This window comes from Fundulus heteroclitus, chromosome 10 (genome assembly GCF_011125445.2).
Source record: "Fundulus heteroclitus isolate FHET01 chromosome 10, MU-UCD_Fhet_4.1, whole genome shotgun sequence".
In the NCBI taxonomy this organism is placed as follows: Eukaryota; Metazoa; Chordata; class Actinopteri; order Cyprinodontiformes; family Fundulidae; genus Fundulus; species Fundulus heteroclitus.
This window is the reverse complement of record NC_046370.1, coordinates 32,013,851-32,041,470: the sequence shown is the minus strand read 5'-3', so window position 1 is coordinate 32,041,470 and position 27,620 is coordinate 32,013,851. Positions and strand designations below refer to the sequence as shown.

General features: G+C 39.1%; 1 protein-coding gene across 3 annotated transcripts in view; it reads left to right on the top strand.

The window, feature by feature from the left end:
• Nucleotides 1–27,620, top strand: part of LOC105927380 (zinc transporter ZIP11) — a 226,682-nt gene that overhangs the window by 110,275 nt on the left and 88,787 nt on the right. For 2 of the 3 annotated variants that reach the window (XM_012864105.3, XM_036142519.1), the window contains exon 5: nucleotides 12,822–12,963. In XM_012864105.3, the coding sequence (XP_012719559.2) occupies nucleotides 12,822–12,963 (142 nt within the window). The remainder of the gene's footprint in view (nucleotides 1–12,821; nucleotides 12,964–27,620) is intronic. The other variant, XM_021317295.2, reaches the window with a different exon arrangement.

Genomic DNA, 27,620 nt, shown 5'->3' with positions numbered 1-27,620 from the left:
CTAGTTCAGATGACAGTTTTTCAAAGAAGACATAGGAACTACTGAGCCCCACCCCCCCCCTTTTTAGCTCAGACTTTCTCTCCTTCAAACAATATTCAACACAAGCAGCATTTTAGCTTCCACCTTCCTCTCAAGCTGCTCTAAATGCAACAACGTTCTGATGTTATGGTGCTTGTCAAAGAAAAAAAAAAAAAGGCAGCCGCTTGGAAACCCGATTATAGACATCATGAATAATTTAAAACTGGGTCGTAAACCTGGCACTTCTAAGGCTTTTTTTTTTCATTAGGTGTTGTTTTTGTGCCCTGGCGGACTGAGAAAAATATACAGGGGCGAGAAAAAGATATTTCCCCAGTTACAGAATTGTTTTCTTCATGCTTTTTTTGTCTCACATGTTTCTGATGATCAAAGAAATTTTATTAGACTTAGGTAACCTGGGTGAATACAAAATGTTGTTTTCCAATAATGATTTTATTTGTCCAGGTTAAAAAGTTATCCAAGCCAGCCCGTTTCTATGTAAAAAAAGTAATTGCACCCCACATTTAATAGGAGGAGTCCCACACATGGCAACAACATCTCCCATAAAGCATTTATGTTTTACTTTTAAGACTTTTTTACGGCATCTCAATCAAATTTAATTTTGGAGTTAGAATAAGCCCCTCCAAAGCCTTTGAGGTTCCTGCCCAGTCTGTCATTGTCAGACGTTAAACACTGACCTTAACTGAGTCCCACAGTGGTTAAGATGTTCCTCTGGCTTCTTTTGTGACCTCCTGGGTGACCTTTGGATCCACTCTACTATTTCACAGCCCTGTTGGTTTAACTCACTTTTTTTTCTCCCCCCCAGAGAAAATAACTTCTCAGTTCTTGGCCTTTCACTGGTGTCAACGATTATTCTGGATCTCGCTGACCAACGGGAGCAGATCACACTAGTGCGGTCTGCTACATGCAGCCATCCATGTGGGGATAATGGGACCCTGGAGGGTTTTTCTGCTTTTTGATTGAAATCCCTGAGGCACACAGTAATTCTGTATTTTTTTTCTCGAAGACCAGAATCTTTTTTTATTTTTCCTGTTTATGTTGGAGCATCAGTTAGATTTAGTTCTGCTTGAAGAAACTTGATCAAATACACTGAGCACAGCCAGTAATCTGAGGCAGAGATAGCACAAGAGCACCAGCAGTCAGCAAGCGAAGGGTGGGTGTGCTCCTCTGGGTTTCGGAGCGTGTAAATACCTGACAGCATCTTGGTGTGTTTTTGATAGAACCAGGACAGTTTCTACAATTTGCCCCCTTCTTTCTTATTTTACCCATCTCTTTCTCAACTTCATCCAAGTGTATGACAAGTCCTCAGGGACCCTTCTCTGGCTTTCACACAGAATAAATCACGTAAACATCAGATAGTGGACTTTTCCATTACAGAGACCTGCTACAGTGCATTTCACTTGGCAAGGGGGGGGGGGGGGGGGGGGAGTAGTCAAGCTGCTGTGTGATAAAGCAGCGGTGTTCACACCCCTGTTGAAACGCCAGCTTGTTGTGAAAAAAGACAGCGTGATAAATCAGTGAGGCGCTTAAATGTGATATATATTATGCGGCACAATTGAATTTAAAAAGTAGCATATCTTTTTGAGGTAAAAAAACCCATCCCTTTTGATTCCGTTTCAGCATGCAGGCGTCCACCGTACAACATTTTCACTCTATCATGCGAAGGTTTTCCAAATCAGTCAGATTGTGGGGGCATGTCTTGTCCACAGTCCCCTTCAGGTGAGCTCACGTATTCCATGTCAGATTGTAGCTCTGGAGTCTTGACCATGCCAAAGCGTGAAGGTTCTTCACCAGAGGCCATTCTGCTGTTACGGTGAGACTGCAAAATGAAAACGGACCCCAGATCATGTCACGCTTCAGCTGGTACAAAGTGTTGCCGGTTCCAAACTTCAATTTTTGAGTTATGGTCCGTGTGTTTAAGTTAACTTTTACTCTTACAGGATGTAATGCACGGACAGACGGAGGTGCCGATATTTGAGCCAGACACGGTCTTTGCCTGCTATTAAAAACAATTAAGTCTTAAGGTGCGGTCAGGCAAAGACTCAGAAAAGAGCAGGAGCTAGGAAAAGCTGGCAGCTGACTGCTCAGACTGGGCTGCGGCTTGAGGCAGGGCCGTAAGACCGGCATGTGTCAAACACAGTGAAACAGAAAAAAGGCTGACAGATCCGATGAGCTTGGCAAGCTTCTTGGTCGGGAGGCAGTCCAGGTCATGTCCAAAAAATCAGAGAGCCAATGAGGTGTCCGATGAGAGCAAGACAAGAAGAGGAAATCCATAGACGAGAAATTATCCATAGACGTCTGCTTACTGAAAGGCTTCAGTGTATGAAGGCAGTAGAGCGGGTGAACAGCTTCTTTCCACTATTATGTGGGTTCTGTCAGCTTTTGTCCGTCTTCAGATTTAACACAATGAATTATTCGATTTTGCCTATTTTTCTTCTGCAAAGTGAAGAATTTAGAGGAAGCATCCAATTCAGATTTCTTGAAAACGTGAACAGGCCAGAACTTCCTGTGCTCTGTCCCCCAGCAGATCAGCCCAAACAGGATTTTTTTTGTTGATTGCCTGAAAATGACCTTGATTTTCTGTGAACCCACTGAAATCCTGAAAATCCACTATATTAGTCTCTAATTCTTTAATAGATTTGACCATCTCTCTTGTGACATTATATGCTTATATTGATTAAGGAACTGCTTGATTTTTTCCAAAAGAAGGAAACCCTCCTTTTAAACCAACCATCATTTAGTAAAACACTATTACAATGCCAGCATGCACTTCTGGGTGTTATTTCATTTACACAATTCCAAAAAGATCACGCTATGATCAGAAAAATGCACCAGACACAGATTGCATGATCTGGAGATATGTAACGCTAAACTAAGCAGTAAAACCTATTTAATCTAGCTAAAGAAATGCAATTCTCTTTGCACTAATACTGCATACATTTTCCATGTTTAGAGCACCGCGCAGCAACCAATCATAAGTCTCAATAATAGCTTTTAAGGATGGAAGGGAGAAAGCAAACCAAGGTAGGGACTTTTCAGTGGTAAACAGAGCTGAACCGCTGCTGCCGGAGGTGTGTTAATGGAGAGCCAAGAGCTGCTGATGAGATTGTATCATGGGCTGTCACCAAAGGCCACCGTAGGTTAATGCCATTCTTGGAGAGGGTATGCGAGCTAATCTATGATGTGACGCACACACATACACAGGCCCATTTTCAGATGAACACACTCTTACTCATCCTTGCCCACTCGCATAGCAGCACACTGCACCAAGTGACGATTAACACGTAAACAAGAGGCATTTAGCAGGGTTCGCTCTCATTAAAAAGGTAGCAACAGTTTGGCTTAAAATGCTTAAAAACATAATAAACGGTGGCGATTAGGCCGCACTCTCAGGCAAATAATGACGCCAGATGTCCAGTTGTATCTTTCCTATTTTTCCTGAATCTTACCAGGTGTTAAAATAAATCAGTACAACCTCAGGATAACGGCCTGATTAACAGTGTTCTGTAAAGTATAAGTAATCTTTCTCAGTTTGTCAAGTTACAGCTTGAAACTTGACCCTACTTTATTGGGATTTGTTGTGACAGACCAACACAAAGTATCACATAACTGTGAAATGAAAGGAAAAGAATGCATATCTGTATGAAAATACAACTCTGAAAAGTGCTGCATGCCTTTGAATTCAGTTCTCCTCAATCAATACTTTGTAGAACCGTGTGTTGCCAAGGCTTCAGCTGCAGGTCATTTTAGGAATGCCTTTACCATCTTTACACACATGGAAACGTACATTTTTGCCCATTCTTCTGTGCAGTGTTGCTCATGCTCAGCGAGGTTCGATGAAGAGAGTTTGTAAACATGGGGTTTAAAGTTTTGCTACAGATTCTCACCATGGATTTACTTCTTGACTTTGACTAGGCTATTCTAATACATAGATATGGTTTGATCTAAACCACTTCATTACAGCTACGCCCCAGTCTTGAACAATTTGCAGCATCTAACGGGTTTTGTAGGATGATTGATTGAACACAGCTTTGTGAAGATTGAGATATTGTCTTCTAACCTAACTTCATCACTTTCTCACTGACGTGTCTGCTGTGTTCTTGGGTCCTCATGATGCCGTTTGTTCTGTAATGTTCTCTAACAAACCTCTGAGGCCCTCACAGAGCAGCTGGATTCATACTCAAATTACTTTCTTGTGGTTGTATTAGATATGGTTTGGGGGTATCTGAGTGAAGAGGGCTAAATATAAGTGCACACCATAGATTATTTTCTTTTTGTATGTGTAAATAAATCATAGGATGAAATGCATCACTTTGCATTTGTCCACCAGATAGAATCCTAATATGTTTGTGGCTGTAGTGCATTGGTTTGTTGTTTCGTTGCTTCAGATCTCATAGCGACAGAACCCCGTCAGTGTGCTGTCCATCAAGCCAATAGCTAGCTTAGCTTATGTTTCTCCAAAAGGTTAACAACTTCCTTAATGCAGATACAGGAGCTTTACGGACCTTTTTATGTTGCTCTCAAACATCCATGTCGTACTGTTAGCTTCGCATCTAGCACCCTTACTGACAAGTGCTTTATAAATAAACTTGCCTTGCCTTCAGCATTTTTTTCTGTCTGTGAACAACTTTTTTTGTGTTTGTCTTGTATATAGAGAGGGTATGCAAGTTCAACAATTTGGGCAGATGTGAATGGGTGAGTTTTTAGATTATACAGTGGGGGAAACCCAGCAGAAAGAGAGCGCAGATGTCACCCAATGAGCGTCGTGCAAAAGCTGGCTGCGATGGGGACATAAATTAACCTATATACGCACACCTAAAGAATTTTGCACGCCTGTAACTGTCAAAATAACACATATTCATAGAGTCAAGGTTATTCAGCAGGCAGGTTTCTCTTGTATATGTGCAAATAAGCAGGTACATGTCTTCAAAAACACCATTTATGCAGCTCGAGAAACAGCGTAGCAGCCTAATCACAGCGAAAACATTTTTTCAACTGACAGCGTAATGGCCCGTTATACTGAAATGTGCTGGCAAAGACCCCTGGGCCCCGATACATTTGATCATTGTATTACCGCAGCATGGAGTGGGCCTTTATTACAAAAATATCATATCACAGTTTCTTTTACAGCAACATCATAATTTCAGCACAATTGGCCTACATGAAATCATAGTTCTTAATAATAATTAAAAAAAACATACTACAACTCAGGACAAGGAACATATTCTAATCAGCTTACACAATTTAGCCAACTTGTGTCGAGCTCATTTAACATTATTATGTTTCTTAAGACATCAAGTACACTGTGTCTCAAAGTGTTTTGTCTAACTCAAAGCAATTTGTTTAAATTTTACAGGTTACACTCAGATAAAGTTCACTAATGCCACCTTAACTCAGTGGCTAACAGTGTGAAAATCTCATATCATGGTTATTGTGTGAAATTCCCCTTGGTTATCAGCATCAGGTGTTACGTTTATCATTGGTGGCAGTAGTAGTTGTAAGATTTTCCATTATTTCATCACACTAAGAATGTCTTCTGTATTAAATGCTACCAGTGATAAAATGTAGGCTGCGACCTTAACAAACAATGCACCTTGGATTCACTTTGTTTTATGAACATGGACGACACTTTATGATATGTGAAGGTCACAGCGCTTTGATAAGGCTCATATTGTTACTACTGACACAACAGAAGCATACATCATCATCATGTTATCGTTTTGTTTGCTTTGCCAAATGTAATCAGAACCTTGCACACAAAGCTTTCAGTGAAGTAAAGGTTAGCTGCTAACTGGTTTAACACACAAACCGGACCATCCAGCTAAATATCGGCTAACTCATCATTAGCCTTGGCAGCTACTAGGAGCTGGATGAGAGAGCTGCTCGTGTAGTTTTCTTCTCCATGTATTGAGGACAAAAAACAACAACTTCCGTGCGCAGCTGTAAAGTCCTAATTTTAGCTACATAAAACACTTAGCGCCTAATCACCCTTATTTAGTTCACCTGGTCATCTGCCTTTATACACCAGGGTTCCAAAGTCACCCAGTGCCAGATGATTGAAAAAATTCAGTGAATAAATGTCTGTTACTGGAATATGCTAAAGTCGCTATGGCCTCATGCCACTCGGACATGTGAGCAAATGCTTGCGTTTTACTGTGCAGATAATGAATGTCCGGGATATGACTGTCTCTGTTTCGTCTCTCGCCAAGGCCAGTGTCGGGTATTAGGGGAGCCGAGAGAAAGAGTAGGGACTAACTATACTAATACTGTACTGGTTCCATAGTAATCATTAAAATAGTTACTATTTCATCCTGGCTTTATAGATTCTAAAGTTGAAGGAAAGAAAGAAAATGAGACTTGCATCTTTGCAAGAGCATAGAGCTAGAAAGCTTAGAATGTGCTGCTTACTCAGTTTTATAATGTGCTTTCGCAGCTCATGAACATTTTCTAATCCTTCTGAGATCATCATCTCGTCCACCCCTACCAGAGGATCCAACCACAGTTTTCTCCTGCAGATGTTTGTTTTCTTCATAACTTTGAGGTTTGCCTGGATTTGTTTGTGAATGGCCTTCTAACGGTCCCTACACAACATTTCGCTTTCATTTCACTGAGACTTGTGTTCACAGTACCGTCTGTGCACGTTGAAGCCTTTTAATCACTCTACCTGCTTTCAGGCCAGCTGTGATGCAAACACCGCCGCATGAAGCAGGGTGGAGAAAAGCTGCAAACAAAGGAGAGGGAAAATATCTGCAAATGTTATGCCATTTTTATGAACCCCCACTTCTGGACCTTGCTCGGCTAATGGCTTACTAATGAATACGCTGCCTCTGTGTTCATTAAATTCACCAGTTTTCAAAAACCACTTAATTACGCCCACATCCGTCTGTGGGGTTTATTGTTGTTTGGTCTAGTACTTATTTGTTAGCTTTAGGTAGTTTTTGAAGTTAAAATGGTTAAATTGTGTTTTTTTGTTTGTTTGAGTGTTATATTATTTGAGTGTTGTTAGTGAGAGGTGGAATTTAGTTCAAATGTAGCATACCTAATTTTTTATCTTATATTCCTCTTTGCCATTTTCTGAGCACAGACCATTGTGGTTCAGAACAGCAAATGGCCAAAACTTCTGCTCATATAGATGTTTTCACACATGCTGATGATCCCCTTATCCAGCTCATCTGATTAGCAATACCTGACGGCTACGTTCCCTCTTAAATCAGCAGTATAGTTATACACGGTCTTAGAAACTTTAGTTTTCCCGTGACAACTGTTTTGCTCATATGTTTACATACCCGAAAGGAATTTCTGACTGTTTGGGCATTCGTCAGAGAATAGCACCGATGATCCAAAATTGTTTCTGTTCCTCATACATAGTTGGCAATTGGGTAATCTCGTTTATCATCAAACATTTGTGTTTGCTTGTTAGTTGTCATCAAAGTCTAATGAGGTGGAAAATTATGGATTAGATTGAAATCAAAAAAACATTTTTTTGTCACAATGTCCAGGAAAATTGTTGAGATGCCAAAAAACAAACAAGAAAGAAACATCAAATAACATTGGTTGACATTCTGGACACTTAAATTAAGCAGTGTGGCCTTTACAAGATGCGCTACGAGGAAACACTTTACGGGAAATTAACTATATGGTGGTTTCACCAGAAGGAAAACATCACTGCACCACTGCCACACAAGCACCTCTCATGCAATACACTAAACAGTTCAGACCAAAATTTGATTAGACCAAAATAAACTTCCTGCCCTCTACCATCAACACTGCATTTGGAGAGAAACCAGTGAGGCTTATGATTTAAAAAAAGTACACCATCCCTATTGGGAAACAGACTTTGTCTATAACTCAAAGATTTTATCTGTTGTAAAAGGTCACAGCTTTTAGCAGCTCACATCTGCAGTCCTTTAGAGGTGGACCACTGATGGATTTGAGATGTGTAATCTGCAAAGAAACTGGGATTTTGGTGAAAGTTGATGACAAGAAGACTGCGGCTGAAGAGAAAACATTGGACGAAAGTTTACATTGATCAGCCTTGGAGCTGAGGTTGTGATGTACTGGAATGTTGCAACATGGCAATGACCCAAGTTCAAGGCCTAGATGGTCAGTCGTTGGTTACAGCAGGAAAAAGTAAAGGTTTCTGAGGTGGCTGTCTTAGTCTCCTGAACTCAATATCACTGAACAACTTTGGAGAGATCTCAAATGCACAGTTAAAATATGGCCCAAGAATTTACAGCAACTGGAGGCTTTTTGGCAAGAACAATGGTCAGCTTTACCATCTGAGAAAATAATGAGCTTCATTCATAACTACCACAAAAGACTTACAGAAGGTAACGTGCAGTACTAAGACCTTGGTTATATCAGCTGCAGGGTCATTTGGCTAGTTTCTGTTGTCATGATGAAAGCGCAAACACAATTGTTTGGCGATAAATTCTTCACTCAACCACTAACAGTGACGAAGAAAAAAATGGTCTCATATCATCTGAAAAAAGAAGCAAAACCAAAATGTTGCCAGGATATGCAACTTTATGAGTCCAACTGTAAATCGACCTGTTAAAACATTGACGTTAGTCTTCATGAAGAGCCATGGTTAACATTTAGTTCTGTAGTACCAAAAACCTTAGTTGCCTAGACATCCTGACATAATAAAGAAGCACGGCTTGACTGACAAATGTCACAAACCTTAAAAAAAGCTGTTCCTGATTAGAATTGCAATCACTAGCTCTTTTTTTAAGCGGCAGAATTATGTTGCATTGAGCATGTCAATAGAAAAGGTAGAAAGTAGGATCAACATGACACCATCACATGAACCCTGTGAAAGGCTAAACAGCTTTCTGTGGAACTTTGCACAATGTCATGCTTTTTAGTCATTCATACTGAAGTGAAGTATTTTACTTGTAAGACATCTTTCTTGGATTTATGAAGGATTGATGCCAGTTAGGTTGTTAAACCTTTACATGCATGATTTATCAGGTTAAGTTTAATCACTTAGATTAAACACTAAAATACTTTACATCAGAATTATCAGTATCCTTAGACCCAGATAGAGCCCAAGTAGTAATGTGTTGTACGCTCTAACAAGCATCTTATTTCATTAAAGCTGTTAGCCTATGAAAAAAATACAAAATAACAGATGCTACAGATGCAGATCTGAGTATATCTGTTCTGAATCAGGCACAGCGTGGAGTTGTAAATTATCCCTCATTAGTTCTGGTAAGTCTTTGGAGATGAGTTTTCAGCCCTCGTCTTCTAACAGGTTCACTTCTAGAGTTGCCATCAATTTTGCTCCTTCCACCTTCCCATTAACTCTTTGATGTTTAGTAAATGTGTTATGAGTTTCGTTTAGTCTTGAGTTTAGTCTTAAACTTAAACTGGAATATTTTCTGGACATTATTAGAGATATATTTGTTCAATGATATGCATTCCCCCTGTTTTAAACAAATACATGAGCAATCTGAAACTTTCACCACCATGTTTCATGGCCATGTTCTCTGACACAGTTGATGCTTTGCATGTACGCTTAAAGGTTCAGTTTTTCACCAGAGCACCTTCTTTGCATGCGATCTACCTGACTTGTAGCAACCTTTAAGCAGGAATTCTTATGGCTTTCTTTGAACAGTTTCTTCTTCCCATCCTTCTATGAAAGGGAAATTTGCGGCATGGTGAATCAATAGTAAACCTGTCAAAAGATTCTCCCATCTGAGCTATGGATCTCTGCAGCTCCCCCTGAGGTTGGGGGAGCCTCTTGGCCTCTTGGTTGCTTCTCTGCTTAATGCTCTCCTTGCCCATCCTGTTAGTTTCGGTGGATGGCCATCTTTTAATAGGTCTTCAGTTGTGTCATATACTGTCCATTTAGGGATGGATTGGCCATCCTGCTTTAAACTCCCTGGATATTCACTGATGTTCTGTCATAAACCTTTGTGGACTTTGCAAAATAATTTACACTGAGGTTAGGTAACATAATCATAATCATCATTTTTATGGTCATTGCAACATGACCTGGCCAGCCAGATTGATAAAGTGTAGTACTCTTGTTCTGCACGTTATCAATCTGGAACTGATGAATCCGTTTGGGGAAAGCATTTCAGCAGAACTCTCTGAACTGATTGGGCGAAGCAACACCTAGTGCCTGCCAAATTTAAACATAAGCAGCAGGCATTGAGAAACCAGAAAAAGGTAAGCTAGTCACGGCATTTCTTGCTGTTCCACTGTCAAAGAAGAAGTCTTGGATTGTTACAAAGCAGATGTGTTAGCAGCAGCGATGCGTTTGTCCTCCTACACCGCCATGTTTGTATTGCTTCACCTGTGGGCTTAAGAGCTCTTGCTTTTGTCGCACCGGTATGTTCCGCCTTAAACCTCAATACTGCAACGTGATTGGCTCAAACCGTTTTTGGTTCAGACACAAACGGTTGAAGCCAGAGAGGTACATGATGGATTCTTGCATGTTTGTGAACGCACAAATACTGCAAGAATTTATCTTGCAGGCAAGATTAACTGCAACATACATTCCAATGAAATTTGTCCTCTGTGTTTAGCCCGTCCCTTAGGGAGCAGTGGGCTGCCACTGTGTGCCGCCTGCGGGGCATTCTGGGGCTAAGGGTCTTGCTCAGGTTACCAGGGTGGCAGTCTGTTCAAGATGAACCAGAAACCTTGCAGCCTCTCCAGGACACAAGTACTCTGTTCTTCAACCACCATGCCACAAACTCTCCCTTAACATAAGTGGGGACTCTAATAATTTCTTGAGTTTCAAAAGGCTGATGGTTGTTCTATATTATATTTAGGGGAATTAGATAAAAGGAGACTAAAGATATTTGCAGACCATAGTTTTATGATCTGATTGTAATTATTCATGAAAATGATGCATCATTTTCCTTTCACTTCACAACGATTCTAGATACTTTTGCAAGGCCCTGTGGTTAGAAGTAATATTTCCCGAATTTATAAAAGAAGACTGAATTCATTTTATGTTTTTTTTTTTTTTATAACTACACAGACAAATCTGACCGTTGATTCATGTGCCATGGTGTCTGCTGTTCAGATTCAAGTAGAGCGCAGTGACACCAAGCTGAGATGGGTTATGGTTTAATTGTGATCAGCTACAATCCTTCAGACAGACACATAAAGCATGGAGTATAATAAGATTCAGAAGCAGCACAATCTTGAGTTGAGTTGAGAGGGCACTAAATAATAGGTTCATTGAAATTCCTGCTGCCTGCATGCACATTACCGTTCTTAGAAATAACAAGTTGGCTGGTGGGGGACCACAGGTGGCTACCGGTATGTGGTTGTGCAGTGTAAAAAAGGGCTTACAGGAGATGTGGAGGTGAACCTGAACAAGGACAGTAGTTTTGGCCAATAACCAGGCAAGGTATGACTGTCGGAGAACTGAGGAGAAAATCATCAGTCGTACCTTTGGAGCGAGAGGCAGACAGAGACTGCAGGAGGGGAGCTGTTGAAGCCAAGGTGTGACTGCTTGATTGAAGTAGAGTCTTGAGAGGTGGAAGCAGTGCCAAACCTACACACACTAACTGATGCATTTAAAAAAGAGTTGCATGCACAAGCACCCAAGAACAAAACAGCAGACAACTTGATTGGGAACATACTGGGTGGAGTGGGGGGGAAGAGACAGTCGGAACCATGAAAGGAGTCTTTGGATATTTCAGTGTTATTAAGTCAAGCAGCACTTGCCCCGAATGCATTACTCTAAACAATTCTGCATATAAATTACATTGTTTTCATTTTTTTTCTGAGAATCTACAGTAAGCTGAATGCTAATATTTCACAGATTTTGCTAGCTCCTCAATCAGGAAAGTAGCTGCTAACTGCCCTAAAAGTCACCACAATGATTTCATCACTTTAATTTACATAACTGCCCTCAGCATATGATTCTCTTTGATACTGTAGGAGAGAGGAATAATGTAGTGTGATAGAAAAAATGTCAGGAAAAAACCCTCTAAATATGTTCCACACCACATATGAATATTCCTCCATTGATTCCTACTATTCTGTTTAATGTCCCAATTCTAACCTAACTTTGTGCATGCGTGATCCATTTGTAGCCTGTTGAGAACATGTCCTGCTCTGACTGCAGCTGGGGGGAGTGCTTTGAAAGGACTAATCCATTTGTGAGTGTTTTGGGACACTCACACTTTTTGGACAGTAGCATCCAAGAGAGAGAACGATGACTAACTTAGTCATGTTGTTGGCTCATATCTATTCATTACCACATATAGGTTCTCATCCTGTGTTGGCACTTCACGCTGGGGTTTCATTGGACATATGAAAACCTTTTTGTTAAGCATTATTATCACATAAACACATGTAGTAGAATTTAATCAAAATCTCCGACCTAAACTGTCCAAATGTCTAATACCATTGATAATGTATGGTGAAACCAGCACCCATTTCTGTGGCCGTCATACAGGAAACTTCCACATGGAAAATCTTTTATTTCAGATCAGCATAATGCCGCCACATTCAGTTTTCACGTTGGGGTTAGTGTGTTCAGGGGGATGTTCAGTGTTACTTTTTTCTGCACACATAGCCTTTTCATGCTGAACGAATAATAAAAAAAAATGGTCTAAATACATTTGCAAGCCACTGCAGAGTAAGTCGCTCACGTGCTGCTACAAACCTCTGAAAGTAAAAAGTTCCACATTTGAATCCAGGCTCTGATCACTTGCAGGGATAAATTATGCAAAATATGCTGTTCTGTCTCAATCTGCTGAATGTGAAAACCAATGTGACCCGACCTCTGCATTTCTATCTTTGTCTGCCATCATCAGGGTGTCGGCGCCGACCCTCACACCGCCTTGGCTCTGCCCCCTGACTCCAAGCTGGCAAAGGAAAAAGCAGAGGATCCATTCTTCCAGCTCCCGGACTCAGATGAGATGAGCATTAGGATAGGTAGAGCTGGACCTCTCACAGGCAAGCCTCCCCACCCCTTCATATACCCACATTGGCTGTTTCGTGCACAATTTTTGAACCAGATATGTTTCATGGAAATTTAAGAGTTTACTCCTGCAGCTATTGTGATCACACTTTTTTGCCACTATGAAGAAAATGAAAGATTTTACTTTGATGTAAACCAAAAAAAAAGGCACAAAGAGTGACTGCATTGGCTGAGAAACCTTGACCTTGACCTTCTCTGATGGCTACTTACCTTACCAGATCTTTTCTATGGTGCCTTCCTTGTCTCTTTTATCACACCTTTCTTCTCCTATTAACTACACGGGTTAATTTCATGCTTTTAAACAGGACATTTTATTTAATCAAACTCTCCTAATATAAGTAGGGTTAGAGTGAACGGTTAGAGTTAAGCCTGAAAGCTAAAATTAAAGTAGAAATCAATTATTTTTGTCGGATTATTCTTAGCCACTCAATAACCATTGAGGCTCAGAAACCACAAAGGAGTCAGATGTTATGGATCACAGATTTAAGTGTTATGGAATGAACGCAATCAGCTTTGCTGGCCAAGGTCTACTGAATGTTTTTTAATCATCGACCAGTGTCATGGTAAACAATCCCCTTTGTTGGAGAATGAACAGAGAAAAAAGTTAATTTATGAGAGTAAAACAGTTCTTTTAACAGTTTTCTGATTGCTATTGTACCTTGAGTTAGGTCTGAACAGTGTGTCTCCTGTAAGCGATGTTCCTCTTGAGAACACTCCTGGGAAATTATCCTGCGTTGTAACAATCATCACCCTGCAAGTAATCATTCCATGCATGCATGTCATCTCACTGTCACTAAAAACATTGATGGCCCTATCAGCACAAATTACATTCCGTAGTGTCAATCCACACGTGAAAGAGCAGACGACCTCCCGAAGAGAGGGCGACGATCATACAGTGCACACACTACTCAATAGAAAATGTGATGAAATTGCAGTGATTGGTTTGACAGGTGGAATGCGTGGTTGAGACCAATTGATTAAGGAAGATATGGGGAGTGTATTCTGTGGGTCGGACGTCAGACTCTCCTTCATAGAAACGAAACCTCAACCAGGCTTTAACCAGCACTAAGTAAAATGTTTACCTTTAATATATCCCTTCTATAGCCCTATTCTGGCGTCATTGGTTTTACCTAGGGACCACAAGCGATTTGTAATTATTGCGCAGATTCTGTGTTGTTAATCCCGTGCAAATTGATCAATTTCCGCCACAATTTGCCTACTATATTTTACTGAACTTCGAAGTCTAGTAATAAAACTAACCCAATGTGTATAGGCATCTCTGTGATATGGACAGAAACAGGCGGGATCAGATGCATAAAGGCAGTTTTTGTCTCTTGGGAGCATTTTTATTTACTTTTTGTGAAGAATGGAGGGTGCATTGAAGTGTTTAGAAACCTTTGGTGCCGGGCCAACAAAGCCCTATTGAAAAACAAGCCCAAAAGAAGCACAGCAAGCAACCCATCGCACTGTAATGCAGAGCCCTTCCAATGGCGTGAAAATGCATGCATTTCATGTTGCATTCCTACCCACCGCGACTTTTCCTGTAAGTGAAATTGTGTGTGTGTGTGTGTGTGTGTGTGTGTGTGTGTGTGTGTGTGTGTGTGTGTGTGTGTGTGTGTGTGTTTGCCTATCGTTGTAAGTCCCAAAACTTGACAGTAGACCAATGTTGTGTGGACAATTAGCATTGTGAGGACATTTTGCGAAGTCCGCACAATGCAAATTAGGCTAATGTTTAGGTTTTGGGCTAAGGTGAGAATTGAGTTTAGGCTGGGGTTGGGTATATACCTGTGACCTTAGGTATAGGGATGGGTTTAGGGTTAGGGCATAGAAGGCAATAGAAAATGAATGGAAGTCAATGGAAGGTCCACACAATGATGTACATACCAATGGGTGTGTGTGTTTGTCTGTGTGTGCATGCGCTGCTGCTGCTGGGTACAGACAGCGTGAGGTTGCACAGATCGATAGACAGTAGAAGGGCTTCTGTAGGACAAAAAATGACAAGCCCAAATAAGCGGCTACACGTTCAAAAACAAGGCATAAACCCATGACTCACGAAATGTTCATGCAACTTTAGAGAAAAAGCTAGCCCAAAGTCGCATATAAGCGGAGTTGGCAGCACTGCTTCAGTTGCTTCTCATACGTAATACGCAGCAGAGTTATCCGGGTCATAATACAAAATGACCTGTTAGATGCTGCAAGTGTGGGAATTTGTTACTGGTAAATTGATCGAGACCATTTGACAGCAGTTTAGTTAAAAAAAAAAACTTTACAGCATAGGCACAGATACTTTGTTTTGCTATTTTAGACTCTTTCCATGTGTCTATGGTATTTTGAACAACATTAAAAACACGTTTTAAAAGCTTTTTTTTATCACATACATCCAGTGTGCAATAATTCTGTATTTACAGCATTGGCCCTTCTTTCCGTATAATTATCACCATACACCCTGGCATGCTTGATGTCATCTTCTGAGCTAAATACGGACTCATGTAAGCCCAGTCTTATCTTTTGGGTGCTTAAAGCTGATCACAGTTTGCTTGTTTTCTCCACCCGCTATATTAAATCTGTTGTCTTGGTTTGTGATGTGGGGGGTTCTCAGCAGGTAGGATATGGGGGGGAGGGGGGGGGGGGGAGTTCCTGACTTCAGGACCAAAGCTATGTTGTGCAATTATAAACTGTTTAAGGTTATTTAATGTTTAATTAATAACTCTCTGTCTGTTAAGTATTGTCTGGTGGTAATCAGCTAGTGAAACTTAACTAAAATACTAAGCAAAATGAAGATAAAAAGAAGCTAAGCTAAGGAACTATTTACATTCAAAAGAACACAAAACACAAAACAAAGTTGGTCGATAATCATCAGAATAATTCAGTGAATTCTGGTTCACTGCAGATCTGATCCAAAATACATGGAATGGAGTTAAATTAGTTTAACTGATTTAGAACAACATTTGGCATGTGTATAACCCATTCACAATGCAAATCCTGAGTTAAACAAAACGTTATTTGATTAAATAACATTTTGTTTGAGTTAAAGAACCAAAGTTCATCTTAAAGAATGTCAGTTGAGGTTAAATTAAATGGAAATAACATTTTTAAAGAATGATTTGCTCAGTAAGATCATTACTTTAGGGACGGCCAATTTTATTAATGCGATTCTACCTCGGGGAGCTAGGGGTCGCTGCAGCTATCAGTTGCTAAAATCAGTTACTCCTAAAGTTGACCAAAACGCCTTTAAATCGACATTAATTTTCCATATTAATGTGGGAATAAGGTTCAGAGCACTATGGAACGATGGCGGAGCAAAACGGAGCAAGCTTTATGCTTTAAAAATTAAAGTTCTTGAAAATCCAGAAAACTATTCTTTTAGTGTTATCGGCAGCAATCAGAGGCGGTTTTGGTGCTAAGTGATGGCGGCTGCTTGCGTTACTATTGGAGGTGCTAACACAAGAGAACAACAAATTCAATCACTGCTGTTCCCTTTTTAAGCAATTAGTCTGCTAACTAGATTGATTGTGACTTCAGCTGGAGTCTTTCACAGCTCTTTCACAGCTCTATTCTGTTTTTCCCTAGACTAAAACTTTCACCCTGACAGCACTATATCTCAAAAAAAAGTATTTGCTAGTCTGCCTGTACACACACATGGATTTGATTTGCATACCATTATTAAAGGTGCATAGCCACATTATTTGACTTTTTTCTATTTATATGTCAGTAGCTCACTCTGGTTGCATACAAAGTTTTTATGAAATATTATCATGTACTGCTGGCGCATTTGTTATTATTTTGCCGTTTTACGTTTTGTTTTTGCTAAATTTATTCGTTAATAATAAGAAACACGAAATGCTTTATTTACTGAGGAAATTAACACTGTGCATGCACAGCAGGGAATAAAACAAGGAGGCAGCTAATGGCTATTAGCATCTCGCTTTATTGCGAGGCATTGGAGAGGGTCAAGCTCTGTCCGGCATTATTTGCAAGTGATTTACGTATTATTTAAGCTAACTGATACTTCTGCAATACTGCCACTAGATGGCACCACATCTGTTTATATTTGTGAATTGCGCCTTGCGCTGGGGCTATTTTTATCCACAAAAAGGACCATCAAAACATTATCAGGATGGAAGCTCGGTGTATATAACTTTATTTTATCATGATTAAACAGTTGTTGTTTTTTATAAGCAAATAACATGGATATATACTCCTTTAAGCTATGACATTTATTATGATTTTTCCAACCCTTTGTCTTTATAGCAGCTTCAGCTCTTTCCACAAGTTTTATGTGTGTGGTTTTGGTGTTTCTCAGGAGCAGTCGTAGCCCCCCTAGCCAAATGAAAACACAAGAAGTAAATCCGCTGGACTCGCATAAGATTAAAGGGAAAAATGTTATGCGAGGTGATGTTCGCATAACATCACCTTGCATAAGTGATGTTATGCGAAGAACATCACACACACACACATATATATATATATATATATATATATATATATATATATATATATATATATATATATATATATATATATATATATTAATCCGTAATCAGACACTCACATCCGATCTCACCTTTACGTACACACACAAACAAGATCAATCTTTTGAGACAAACAAGCGAATGGTCAATGAAAAAAAAAAATACCAAAAGGCAAACCACTGAAAATTTAAATGAAAATTTCAACCTATATAGGCCAACATGTTCAACTAATAATGGATCTCTTTAAGGGGTCCTTTTGTCTTTGGCCAAAGGTGTATCTTCAAACTTTAGATGCTGTTAAAAAGTTGTTGTTTTTTCACATAGTTTTAATAATGTTGGAGTCAGACAGGGGAGAAAAAGGAACAAGATAATCTTCCCCGATGGGACTGAGAGCAAGAAACCTAACACCTCATCTGACTTGCATGTCGGTAAAACTCACAATCTGTGTCAATTAGCATCTCCCCCCGAGTATCCCATCAGTGCTTAATTAACAATGGAAGAAAAGAGAAGAGGAAAAATATCACTGCCAGCAGGCATTGATTTTTGTAAAGAGATGTTGCAGGGCAAACCACAGTCATCTTTTTTATTCAAGTTAAACTTGTAGACGAAAAGAAAGTAGAAGTTGACGGTGTTTTTTCATTCTTTCATTTTAATTATGTAAAAGGTAGCTTAGCTCTCTATGAGTGGGTGCAGCACCCTTTACCAGCAGTAGAACCCTTGGTGCAGCTTATTTTACATAATTTATACCAGCTAGGTGTCCACTGTTTACTAAGACACTTCATCAAGGAATGCTTTCTAAAGGCTGGGCCTTAAAACTTCCATCTTAACAGAACACAAACATTAGAGACATTTCTAATTATATGTGTTTATTTCCCGTTGACACGCAGATTAGCCTAATAAGAAAAAAGGTGTCTAATTTAATTAACCCACACAGACGTGGAGTGCTTGCTGGCAACCTAAACATTGCTAATTAATCTAAATGGCTGCAAATTTGAGTTATTTTTGTGACCACATAAGCACTTCAGAGGCCTTTTTATGTGTTTTGTTTCCGCGTTAGTTCAGCTTCAGTTCATAATCATGAAGACTTTTCTTGGTTCCTTTAGAGACCCAAGGGAGGTTCTGATGCTTCTGATGTACATTTTTAGGAACTGATTTATCATTTGACAGAGTATTTATTTGCTGTTATGTTATTTTTAAGGACCCGTCACAACTAGTAGTAAGTAGGCCTAAAAAGGAGAGAAATATTTCAGTGCTGGAGAGCTTTGAAGTGATAATTTTGAAGTGATGTAGTAAGTGGTTTTTATCTTACAGCTCTCTAAGCACCTTCTTTTAATGTGGATCCAGTTTAGTTGGCCTTGGGGAGCTAAAGCTAATGTCTTGACCAAAGCAAGCTTTTACATTCTTAAACCATCCAAACAAGTCCATTCTCAAAAACACTGTAGTGGTTAAAGCATTTGTGTTTAATAAGTTCAAAAATACCCACATAGGGAAGTTGGTTGTATGATATATTATTATTCAAATTTCTTCCAAGAGTCAAAGATTGGGGGTTTAAGCTGTGGCCAAGACATTTTTCCTGTAGTGTTCAGTGTTGCAGAGGGGTTAAAGAAGCCTCTTATCGAAGATGGGTTACTGTTTTTGGGTTACTTTATTTTATGAAGTATCTCATATTCATATCTCTTTGTATAATCTTTTTGCCTTCTGGAGGCTTCAATGCAGTCACCAAAACATACTCAGATTTCTTCCTCAGCTTGTTAAAATTCAGAAGACATTAGCTCTCCAAAAGAGACTATTAGACAACATGTAACTTATTGATGCAAACACTAAAGTACCGAAGAATCTTCAAGAAATAGTCAACTGTCCCTTTTTGGTGCACTGTTTTCCACTCTATTGCCTACATAAACCGTAAGGTATTGATACTCCTCCACCATCTCCACTTATTAGTCCAGCACGGAAATAGTGATTGGCATAGTCTCATTTCTCCAGAAATCCACAATAATCTATTTTGCTTATAAACAGAGCAAAACATTAAATGTTTCTGGTCATGTAAGGCTGCAATATCCACTGCAGATAAAATATAAACTACTTATAACCTTTTAAAAGAGGTATTTTTTTTCTTTTTAAAACATTCCCTTTATGGATACAGACTTCTGTTGAATCAAGTTATATTTTCATCCTTTAAAATAATTATTTACGTACTATAATTCTGAGGATGTAACAGATGAGAGTGAAGTCCCCAGATTCACAGATTGTTTCTTTCAGACATGATGCTACAGACTCCAGGTTAGTTATAAGCTCAGTGCGTCACTGAAGCTTGCCTGAACATTTTCAAATATCCGTCATTCCATACAGTTTATAGCTTTGGTGTATCATGCTTCATTATACATCTACATTTCTGACTGAGTTATCTATAATGCAACATAACCAGTCTTCTGTCTGAAAGGAATTTTAAAGCAGGGGGTTATATTGCCCTGTATTTAAACATTGGTTTAATGTGCAGTAAACAACAAGCTAAATTAGCTCTATTGAGACACTAGGGGGATACCTAGTTGTGAACAATTTGATCTTAGGTGATACGATCAACTCAAACTAAAGCCCAAGCACATGAGGATGCGCCCGCAGGAACTGAAATGCATCATCATTTTGTTGTCTTTGCTATGTATTTGCAAAGTAGAATGTCATAGAAGTAAAGAAAAGCCATTGAATGACAAAGGTGAGTCCACATCTTTGCCTGGTAGAGTAACATACCTCGTAAAGATACAAGCAGAAGCTATTATGAACATTTCGTAATCCACAATATATAGAGTCCAGTTGTGACATGGGCTGAAGGGCCATTCAATGCAAAAGCAACACAAAACGCCACATTACAGTTTGGCCAATGCACTCAGTAACAAAAACATACATTTTCGGTGACATTTTCTGTGGTTCGGTAAAACTAAAGTTGAATTGTTTGGCTAATATGACCAACGTTACATTTGGGGGGAGGTAAGCAATAAAGTATGAGTTTTGCTCACTCTATTACATATGTAAGTATGTAAGTGCTTGAGTTCACCTGTATATGGAGTGAGATTTAATCAGATTGTTCGAAGAAAATACCTTGCTTCTGAGATCTGGACCCTCATCCTGCACTGTTAATGCTAAAACGACATGACCAACTTTCCTGGCATGGATAAATGATTCAAAAGAATACTCTGCTATTAATGAACTTCACAAAAATATTCTAAAACCAGTGGAAATAATGGCCCTGGCCTCGGAAATAATGGTAGATTGGATAATGTGGCAGGAAGTCAGCTGAGTGGCTACACGTATTCATGATGGAAGAAATGACTACACGCTCTGTTAGTAACACAGCCTAATTTTATTCAAAGCCGTTTCAAATAGTCTCTTAGCTCATTTTGATAAGATACAAAAGGAAAACAGCCAAAGGCTCACATCGCCATGAAAGACCAATGGAGATTAAGCTTTTCATTCCCTCACAAAAAAGCTGGCATTGAAAGATCAATTACCACGTTTCAGTGATTGATTTGAGGTTGCAAAAATTAAAACCAGCTTAACACCGACAAACTGATCACCACTTTGATTCTGTTTTTGTTGAAAAAAGTTACATTTTAGCAAGAGTCTATATACAAGGGTCTGTTCCGCTCCTACAACATGCTGAACTTGAAATAATCCAGATTCTGACAGGGCTGCTAAGCTACAAAAAGATAAAAGCCTCTATTCAATGAACATTGTCATAATGTTTCACCTAAGTGTCAGTTAAGTCTCGCTGAGCGGCAACACCGATGTCAAATCCAGTCACCCTAACATATGTTTCTGCGAAAAACAAATCTGATAGAAACGTCAAAACAGTACATGCATTTCAGTCACGGTCCATCAGTGTAGGATTTGCGGGTCCTCGGCTTCACTAACACCCACGGAGGAAGGCTTTAATGTAGCCTCGGGGCTTCTGCTGATGATACGGGTTTAAACCTGAGCTGTGAGTTTGCATCGTCGTTCCCTGCTGGGCGAGAGGACGGATATGACAAGAAAGGGAAAAAAATGACCTGAGTTCAGCTGACTGACAGGTGCTGCAGTAGTCCTAGGCAGCATTCAGGAGGCTCAGAGCAGATGCTCAAGAGCTGCTGTTCAAAATTCAAAAATGTCCCCTGACTTAAAATTTAAACTGTTACCGACTTTGATATTTGCCTTACATTCTTGCTTTATCTTTCACATTCCTTTAGTGATTTTGTTTCTAACATCTTTTCCCCCTTTAAATCTACTCAGGATGATTGGTTGCTGACATCTCTTCTCAATCTAAAGTCTGATTAATTCTCTTGCCATTTGATCTGGTTTTGGGCTTCACCTCGGTTGAAATCTCTACATAATTTTCAAACATTCTCTTGGTTTCAAAGACTCACCAGTTGATGATTTTTTTTTTTTTTTTTTTTTTAGCCATCACAGAAGATAAACTCAAAGCTGGATCAACTTGTTTAGATGTGTGGTATATGAATGTGGATGGTATATGTTTGCCTTTTACACATGTTTTTCTGCTCCTCTAAGCTCGTTATTAATTAATGAATTGTTTTTTTTTCTGTGACGAATGTGTTTTAAAGAAGTTAAAAACTCTAAAAAGTCCAAGGATTACTGGGGGGACAAAGAGAACTGAAATGCAAGCTAAATGGAGTTTAGATGTTATTTTAAACGTGTTGGTATGATTACTGAAAGGACTAATCAGTGGGTGATATGGTATGGAGGCGTCATAGGTGAGATTTATCATATGTGGAAAAACACGTAAAAGTTATAGTTAAAAAACAGCCAAACTAAAATCAAACAACAAAAAAGCTAAAAGAAGCCCATTTTAAGGTTATTGGATCCTTTAAATGAAAGCGTTTTCTCATAATGAAGAGCCAAATGAAGCAATGTGAGCCAAGCTAAGAAGCTTTGCATACGAATGGAAAAATATTCTACATGATTGTTGCGCTTTCATTGGTGCAACATTTCTAAATAAGTACAATCCCTTGAATAAGCATTTATACTTCTTGAACTTTTACTCGTTTTCCCTTTGCCATGACAGACCAACACAAAGTAATGCATAGTTTTAAAATGAAAGGAAAAATATGCATTGTTTTTACCTATTTTTTTGCAAATGAAAACATGAACTTTGAAACATTTGAATTCAGCCACCTCCTTTAGTCTTATATGGATGTATGGAACTCCAGTGCGCCGTGTTGCCGGCAAAATCCAACCAATTAGTACTCTACCTATGTGTAAATTAATCCCAGTGGTAATCCAGCTGTTCTGTGAACGCATCAGAAGTGTTGGAGAACTTTAGAGGAAACACTGCATCATGAAGGCCATTTTGGAGAAGTTAAAAGCTAAATTAGATTATGAAGCTACATCCAAATCTTTGAACATCTCATGGAGCACTGCTCAGTCTAACATCCAAAAACGAGAAGAGTATGGCACAACTGCAAACCACAGGAGTGCATTAAAAGTAGGTAACAGGATTATTGTAACTCTGCGGGAGCTGCAAAAAGCTACATCTAAGGTAAGGTTGACTTGATACCTATTAGTCGTACACTCCACTAATCTGGGATCTATAACGGAGTACAGGAAGAAAGCCATGAGATGTCAAATTTGCAGGTTGCCATAAGCCACGTAAGACACAGCAAACATCGGGAAGAAGCTGCTCTGGTCAGGTGAGACAAAAAATGGTTTTGGTCTACGTACAACATCCTATTGCGATGGAGAACCAGCAATGCACTTCACACTGAGCACGCCATCATCACAACAGAAACATGCTGTATGCAGCGGAAACGGGGAATGTGTGTCTTTGTCCACATAATAGGAGCATTCAATATGCTTCCCAAGTGTGTATCACTCCACCCCTTCACGTACACAGCTCTCTCCTGAAAGGGAGAAATATCCGTCTCTGTTGTGAGGACAGAGTAGTTGGACTACACTGCCCTGTTTGTAACATGAGGCCTAAATAAATGTAACTTTTATATTGAATTAACTTACTTGGTTTATTTTTGCTAGGGGTGAGAAGTGCTTTAGCCTTAAAGAGACCTAACCAAAACGAGTTGCTCTCAGATGCACCTCAGAACAGGGATAAAACGGGGGAAGATGATGGTAAATTAATGAGCAATTCAGACCAAAGCATTGCAGTTCCACTTTCTATAGACCACAACAAAAATAGCTGATTTTAAGATATATATTTTTTTTACAATTTCAAAATTGCTGTCTCCATTGCAATCTCCATCAAGTCTGACTGTGATCTTTGTGGAAAAAAAAAAAAAAAAACCGCAAAAACAAAACAGCATATTTTATCTCCAAATGTCCAAAGCTGGTGAAGACAAATCCCAAACAACCTGCCAATAAAGGTGACCAGTGACGGTATTAACTTGGTGGCTAAAGAGAAATACACGCCACACTTTTCAGATTTTTATTTGTGATTTAAAAATAATCCTTCAATTTCACAGATATGTATTACATAACATACCAATGAAATGCATTGAAGCCTTGAAACTTTAGCAAGACTGTAGCAATTCATGCCAGGAACTTTCAGTAGTAAGTTTTCAGTCATTTATCAATTGCCTGAAAACTATTTTTTTGTCATTAGTCACTTTTCCATCAACATTTTTTAATGCACATTTTGAAGTATCTCATTAGAAGGGGTTGATGGAACTGGCAAAAACTCACTAAATATTGCAAGAAAAAGTTTTTACGCTCACTGGAGGTGGTGTTTCACTTTTTCAGAAGCCTTGCACATGTGCAAATAAGCCAACGGTACGGATCGTGCTACTGATGCAGCAGTGACGTCCGTACTAGTTAGCAAGATCTACTTCCTGTTTATTACAGTAAACATATTACTACATTACGCTGTACGTCTTCTGGTTAATTCGCTACAAACCAGTAAAAGGAAACCCGTGTGATGCGCAATTTTTATTTATGTTTTTGCAATTATTTAAAGCTTCGCTCAAAAGTCTCACGAGAATAGGATGGACACCCAGTAATTCTGCAAGAAGCAAACGGGAAGCACAGTTTTTTTCATGTTTCTGCCTTTGTACACTGTTCTCATGAACATTGTCCCCTGCAGCTCTACATGATTGCAATGGAGTTGCTGTTGGATTAAGGCATCAGATATTGTCTGAAATTTTACACCTTGAAACATCTGTATTGTTGTATTCACACTGACTGGACCCAATTTGGATAGATATCCTTGTTATTGAAGATAACAGACTTTTAAAAAGCTCATATGGCAGTTTGGTCCAAATTAACATTGTGCCTAATGTTTTGGAATAATTGAAATCCTGTATATTAAAGTGCACCATTATTCCAGGACTATATTGCAGAAGGATGAACAATAATCAGTTTATGTGCAAGTTTTATAGAATAATATCATGGTGTGCCAGCTTTAGTAAGTTTCCGGGCTGTTTATTCTGTGGTGGGGTGGGGTGAAGCATGTTTAATAGATCATATAGTTTACTCTTCTTGCATCTGAAGTGGCAAGAAATCCCTTGCAAGCAAGTACCCACTCAAGAATGCAAGTAATCTCTTGTACACATGCGAAAACCATAAAACCATTCCAGTTCCTTCTCATACTTTATGCATGGCACCCTAAATATTTCAGACAGCTTTGGGGAGAATCAAACTGTGCAATATCATGTTCTGCTTGTTTAGCTCTTCTAATTGAATCTTAGAATGTAATATTAAAAGGCAAATGGGAATAGTTTTAAAATTAACGGTACATCCCAAGCAGCATGTAGCAATGCAATTTGACTCTCCACATATGCTTGAAATCCGTACTCTGCTAAGATTGCTTTATTTTTTTAAATTTTATATTAATCTTACTATAACACAAGCTATATGCACAGACAGAAATTCTGAACACATAAGTAAGCAAGTAAACATGTATTCAAATATATATACCGTAAGTTTGCGAAAAAATGTTATTGGACTCCGCAATGTTTGTCCGTCTGGCTTTTAGCACCTCTCTGTTAATGGGGAGACAAAGGAGCACGACTTGTTTACTGATGCTGCACAAAAGAGCTTTTCAGAAGAAAAGAAATACCTTGGAATGAACACGATATCAAAAGAAATATAAAATGTAAAAGAAAAACATTTTACATTTAGCCAGCTCAAAGAGCAGAAGAAGCAATTATGTAAATTTAACTCAAGTTATTAAGAGTTGATACAACTAATTTGATAAAAGAAGTTTTGGACACCTCTAGTAACCATTATTAAACAATAATACTTTCTTTCGTTAAAGGAAAAAAGTTTCTAAACTTCACATTTGCACAATGACGAGCATCATTGGATCTTATTCTGTGAAAACATGTGAGGTGCAGAAACTGCTGCAATCATAAAAGGCATAAAACCATAATTCCACCTTTTGATTCTGAAAGGGTAACTCTTCACCCAAATCAGCTTTTTTTGTCAATAAATTGACAAAAAAAAATACATGGATGTCTTATTGTGCTAAATGTCCCTGTTATTATGCTGACAGTGTACTGCACATTTGTTGAAGTCCTGCTTTTGTGTCAGAAACCATCTGTGTGGCACCCTCCTCATGTTTAAGGAGTTTGCTGCATTAGAATTATGAATAAAAAAAAAAAAGAATTATGAATCAGCATTGGTATTGACTCAAATGATATTGTGATGTCACCCAGAAAAACAGGCATCCGTTGGCTGTGGGGTACAAAAGTGACCCTGTTTCACATGCCTTCGTAGCGAGTTGGAAAAGTGAACTATCAATTTTCAGGTTAGCAGTTTACTAGCTCACCATTTAGGTGGTTTGTTTAGCATTTATTTACCTTGTTCTAGTAGCCCAGACTGTGCCCGTTCCTCACCCTCAGCACGTTCCCTGGTCCACCGGGCACCGCCCCCTTTTGGCACGTTTTTCAAATAGATGTGGGTGCAGTAAAGCTCTGGTAAGGGGATGAGTTACACTTTAACTGCTCTTAGGTTTTTCCACTATATTGTTGTAGTGTGATTGAGTGTAGTCCATTGTAGTTCTGACTTCTGTTTTTTAATATATATGACGTTTTTGGTCCTGTCATTCATTTATATTATAGACAGACTCAGTCAGTGACTGGAAGGGACGGTGAGCCTGTGGTGACAGAGAAAATGTAGGTTCTATTTAATCAGTCTAGGTAAGAATTGTCATAATACTCTAGAACCTTAGCGAGGTGCAGAGTGTGTATTTTAACTTGAGAATGGAGCCTTGAGGAACCGCGCATGTGATCCAAGTTCAGTCAGATATAAAATATCCCACTCACTGATTAGTCAGAATACATTCCAGTAGCTGTGTCTCATATTTTGCCTTGCTTTGTAAGGTTTATCTTTCTTGTCTGAAAACTGTAATGAATGGTGTTCTGCTTACTATTTCCTCCAAAAGTAATTAAGAGTTACAGGTAAAAGGAAAACTATTATCAACTTTAGTGATTTGAAGCCATTTGCCTTGTCAAGGCTGAAAAGATCCAGGCTTGTATTTATTATGGACTGGGACATCCTTACTTTTTCCTTTGCTTGCTTTTGATGTGCCTTCAATTTCCCCACTATGGGACAATAAAGGATCCTCTAATAGCTGAAATGAGATTTTAGCTCTCACATTGTTCCAAACATCTCATCAGGAGGCTTACTTGAATGCACATAAGAAGTATACACTGTAGGCCGTTAAGAGAATTAGGTCAAAGATTAGCTTTTGGGCTCGGAATGCAAAATTTTAGCTTGTGTTTGAGTTAAAGACGTTTCTGTCGCCAGCTCCGTATTTTCTTTACTAGTGTTGAATTTCCTGCTGGTGTGCTATACCGGAGCCTGTTGTTCTATGATGAGAGACACTAATGCTCTCTCAAACTCTGGTAAGCCTTTGAGGAAAGAAAGACGGTTTTATGAGAGCTATAGAGAAACCCCGTAGCGTTAGACAAAAAGGGGAAAGAAACACTCAGCGCTCTGAGCTTACTGTGATGCTCCGCCGCATGTGCTACTCATGCTCCTCTTATTCTGCTATCATTCATCTTCTTCATTTCTTGCTGCCTTTCTTTGTAGTCCCCCCCCGTAGCTCTGCCTGGCGCATGATTTTAAAGAAAGGCAAAGAATGTTCTTCTTTTTTTCCACCCTGTCTTAATAGGTTTGTCTGTCTGGTGAAGTTTTTAGGCACTGGATCATTGAATTAGTAGAGG